Source organism: Rhagoletis zephyria, unplaced genomic scaffold (assembly GCF_001687245.7).
Source record: "Rhagoletis zephyria isolate East Lansing unplaced genomic scaffold, Rhagoletis_zephyria_1.1 Rzeph_scaffold_07244, whole genome shotgun sequence".
In the NCBI taxonomy this organism is placed as follows: domain Eukaryota; kingdom Metazoa; phylum Arthropoda; class Insecta; order Diptera; family Tephritidae; genus Rhagoletis; species Rhagoletis zephyria.
The window spans coordinates 2,782-7,737 of NW_016164327.1; the positions used below are offsets into that span (position 1 = coordinate 2,782).

The following is a 4,956-nucleotide window of genomic DNA, read 5'->3' on the forward strand; positions in this document are numbered from 1 at the left end:
AATACGCAGTCGCATTATACTTTAATTGAATAAGTATTATTCTGCGTTTTCTATATTAAATATTGAATCTAATTACTTACTTATATACTTAAGAACATACATATGTATATGCATTTGCTCGCTCGTTTGTACATATAAATTTATGTGCTATGTGTAAGAAGTTGTAAAGTTTTCTTTAACACACTCTCACTCACAATCATCATAAATGTATTTACATATTTACTACATAAATACTACAAACATATGTATAACTTATTCTGTATTGTTCTCACATTTCCTCTAATTTCTAACATTTATTCTTGCTGTTATCATTATTTGACCATTATTGTTGCATTCCACTATTCTAGTGTGTACCTGTGTTGTACATAAGAGATGCCATAGTTCCGTGGTCACCAAATGTCCAGGCATGCGTGAAGAGGTAAACTCAAATAACTCAAATACTATCCAAAATAGTAACTTATTTAATTATTATTTATATATATTTTTTTTTTTTTTTTGTATCTGTATGCGCTCACAGCAAAATACCATGGAAATGGCGCCGGCCGGTCAGCGCTTCAATGTCAATGTGCCGCATCGCTTTTACGTGCATAACTATAAACGTTTTACGTTCTGCGATCACTGCGGTTCACTGTTGTACGGCCTGATTAAGCAGGGACTCCAATGCACACAGTGCAGCATGAATGTGCACAAACGCTGCCAAAAGAATGTGGCCAATACGTGCGGTATCAATACGAAAGAAATGGCCGAAATACTCAGTTCACTGGGTATTTCACCGGACAAACAGGCACAGCCGCGCCGTTCAAAGGTAATTAGGTAACTTTTACTAAAAGTTTTTGTACTCTATGGGACTGATAATTTTTTCTGTAACTATTTTGAACTTTACGAATGGGCATATCACTAAATAGAAAAGAGAAGGTTCAATCTTTAAGGAAACGATGCAGTTTTGATTGTTCTTGCTTCCAGTGCATGAAAATATACTTTTTTTTAAAAAGTTGAATTAGCAACTTTTAACTCTAATAAGCTAGCGATATGTCATTTCGTCCATATGTGTATGTGTGTGTATGTACGCATGTAGTAATTAAACTCCTTTTGTTGATTTTTCAATTCAGTATTTAAATCAACCGGGTGGCGACGACAGCTACAGCCTAAGCGATCGCAGTGATCAGGGTACTGAGAGCAGCACTTCCACACGCAGCTCGATGATGTCGGAACGTTCGGGCACAAGCTCTTCGACTACTATGGCAGGTCTCAGTTCGTTTACGGGTCAATACTTTGAATCGCGTCCAGGCAAAACTTCCTTATCGGATTTTACTTTCATCAAAGTGTTGGGCAAAGGCTCATTCGGCAAGGTGATGTTGGCCGAAAAGAAAGACACCGAGGAAATTTACGCAATTAAAGTGCTGAAAAAAGATGCCATCATACAGGATGACGATGTCGATTGCACAATGACCGAAAAACGCATACTGGCCTTGGCCGCCAACCACCCATTTTTGACAGCATTACATTCCTGTTTTCAAACTAAGGTGCGTATGAGTAATCTTAATTACAAACAAAAAAAAACAAAATTCACATATCCAAGAGTCAAAGCTATATATGCATATAGCGTTGCAACAACAACAACAAAGGAGATTCCGAAATTATACAATATACACATATGTNAATAAAATTCACATATCCAAGAGTCAAAGCTATATATTGTATGCATATAGCGTTACAACAACAACAACAAAGGAGATTCCGAAATTATACAATATACACATATGTATATGTATGTATTTACATATTACTGATATTTTTTCTGTTTTCAGGATCGTCTATTCTTTGTCATGGAGTATGTGAATGGCGGCGATTTGATGTTTCAGATACAAAAAGCACGTCGCTTTGAAGCCGCACGCGCTGCTTTCTATGCCGCCGAAGTAACGTTGGCACTTCAATTTTTGCACTCTAATGGGGTTATTTATCGTGATTTAAAGCTGGATAATATTCTTTTGGATCAGGAAGGTCATTGCAAATTGGCTGATTTCGGCATGTGCAAGGTAATATTCATATCGTAATCATTATGTGTTGAGAGAAATGTAGTAAAGTATTTATACTTTCATACAATTGTAGTATCCTTTTAAGTTTGAGTGTAATCCTTTGAAAATTTGTTTATTAAAACAAAACTGCAAGGTATTTTTAATCAACTTTAAAAACAAAGTAGGAGGTTATCAATTCGTAGGAATATTTTTTTTTATGTATGGTACCGCATGACTTTGGACCACGTTAACCCATTTCTAGAATTCCTTTTTTTTTGAAGGAAAGGTGGTCCTATACTAATTTGTATGTACATATGTACATATGTATTTGCTGTGACTAAAATTGTATTTTATTTTTATATTTTTTTCTACTTTAGGAGGGCATTATAAATGGTGTTCTAACTACCACCTTTTGTGGCACTCCNTAATTCCTTTTTTTTTGAAGGAAAGGTGGTCCTATACTAATTTGTATGTACATATGTATTTGCTGTGACTAAAATTGTATTTTATTTTTATATTTTTCTACTCTAGGAGGGCATTATAAATGGTGTTCTAACTACCACCTTTTGTGGCACTCCCGATTATATCGCGCCTGAGATATTAAAAGAGCAAGAATATGGTGCCTCTGTCGACTGGTGGGCGTTAGGAGTGCTAATGTATGAAATGATGGCCGGACAACCGCCATTCGAGGCTGACAACGAGGATGAATTATTCGATTCGATTATGCATGACGATGTACTCTATCCAGTGTGGTTATCTAGAGAAGCAGTGTCCATTTTGAAAGGTATGAATTAATAAATAATAAAATGTCTTAACGATACACACGAAAAAAAATTTACTCCAACATTTAGGGTTCCTAACGAAAAATCCCGAAACCCGTCTGGGGTGCTCCGGTGATGAAAACGAGATACGTAGACATCCATTTTTCGGTAAATTAGATTGGGATGAGCTGGAAAAGCGCAATATTAAGCCNAGTGTGGTTATCTAGAGAAGCAGTGTCCATTTTGAAAGGTATGAATTAATAAATAATAAAATGTCTTAACGATACACACGAAAAAAATGTACTCCAACATTTAGGGTTCCTAACGAAAAATCCCGAAACCCGTCTGGGGTGCTCCGGTGATGAAAACGAGATACGTAGACATCCATTTTTCGGTAAATTAGATTGGGATGAGCTGGAAAAGCGCAATATTAAGCCACCGTTCCGACCAAAAATGGTAAGCATTTGTTTTTCAACCACAAAATTATGTTAATATTTTTTTCGTTTTAAAATAATATTAATCAATTGTGCTTTGTAATGCAGAAAAATCCACGTGATGCCACCAATTTCGATACAGAGTTCACAAAAGAGGAACCAGTACTAACACCTGTTCCCAACGATGTTATACGCTGTATTAATCAGGACGAATTCGCCGGATTCTCATTTGTCAATCCGAAATTCGGACCCGAACGTAAAGTATTTTAAGTGGTTTTGTGTGTGTGTGTGTGTGCGCAGGCGCCTAAGGGGTTTATAAACTTTTATTCAAAAAAGGAAGAGCAGAAACAAACGCAAAACCAAACAAAAGGTTCAAACTTAAAGCGATACACCTGCAAAGACAGCAGTAAAAAGCAAATTGTACTACTTTATTATGATTTTGTTAGTTTGGAATAAGTGTGAGCATACCCACATACATACATACGTCATACGTGCGTGTACTTAGGAAAGCCGGACGTAGTCATCGTACGGTAATCGCCTAATGGGACAAATACATTTCAGCATTTGAATTGTTCTTTAATTTTTTTTTATTAAATTTGATTGCCGAGATTTGTCTAAGTTCTATGCTTCATCCTACATGAGTATGTGTGTGTATGTGTGTGCACATTTTGTGGCATTTTGTTTTTTTTTCATGCTGCTCTTATGTGCAGCTGCCCGCGCGTTATAAAATTGGTCCATATTTTCACCAAATGAGAAAGGGGACCCAAAAAATGCGTAAACGCTTGTTAACGCAACAAACTCCACTCGTAGTATTCGTTAGGTAAAAGAAATAAATCTATTAACCCGTTATGAAAAAGGAAAGTTTTAAAGTAATAAAAAAATATATATTTAAGAAACTGCAACACGCAGAGAACACAAATCTGCAAGATAATTAACAATAAAAATCAAAAGCAACCAAAAAAACTCTAACTACTATGCATTGTTTAGGTTTAAGCATTTCGATTTTGTTTTTTTTACGTAATTTTCTATTATTTTCTGACTGTACGTCTAATTGAAAAGCCACTTTAATAATGCGAACAAACTATTTTTAGCAATGCAATTGGAATTTTGGGTATTATGCACGACGGATAATAAACTTATGAAATCTTAAATTTTAAATTTTCGTACTACGTCATACTTAGCATTGGTAATTTTTTTCTAAAACATTGAGCATCTTCAAGCAAATATTAAGTACACGTATATTTAATTTTCTTTAGTCCCCAGAGGCGCTCAATTGATAATTAATTAAATTAGAATTTAAATTCTTTCCAAAGCTCATACAACTTTCAACAGCGATTTAGCAAAACAAAAGTGTTGTCGCTCCTCACTGCTGAGGAGATTTTCTTCAGTAGAATAAAAAAAAAAAAGATTTGGTAGCCGTAGCCAATTCATATGTTGAGTGAAACATATTTAGTTAAGTTGAACTAAGCTCGTTTCTCAGTGTATGTTAAATCGACCTACGTGGCGCCCATCATAACGTTTCATGTGGATGTGCAACTGTATTTGCTCCTTGTGCATATCTACGATTTTCCACCAAGCGTGTCTTGTAGGCTATTTTCTAAGTAAGTTAAAAGATTGTGTTGTTTTCTAATTTTAACACTGTTACTCAAACAGTATAATGTGCTATTTTAAAAATTGTGTTGCCACAAACAAAAGTACATATCTGTGTTCGTATCGAACAGTGGCTTATGTCGAAAGGCTGGCTTT

At 35.3% G+C, this 4,956-nt stretch overlaps 1 protein-coding gene across 1 annotated transcript; it reads left to right on the top strand.

Moving 5' to 3' along the window:
• Nucleotides 1–319: 319 nt before the first annotated feature.
• LOC108374017 (Protein kinase C) lies at nucleotides 320–3,784 on the top strand (the record flags this gene model as incomplete). Its single annotated transcript, XM_017629964.1, has 7 exons — nucleotides 320–418; nucleotides 518–805; nucleotides 1,110–1,523; nucleotides 1,809–2,036; nucleotides 2,547–2,799; nucleotides 3,093–3,232; nucleotides 3,319–3,784. Coding segments are annotated over 7 exons (1,584 nt in total), but the record flags the coding sequence as incomplete, so codon positions are not given.
• Nucleotides 3,785–4,956: the final 1,172 nt, after the last annotated feature.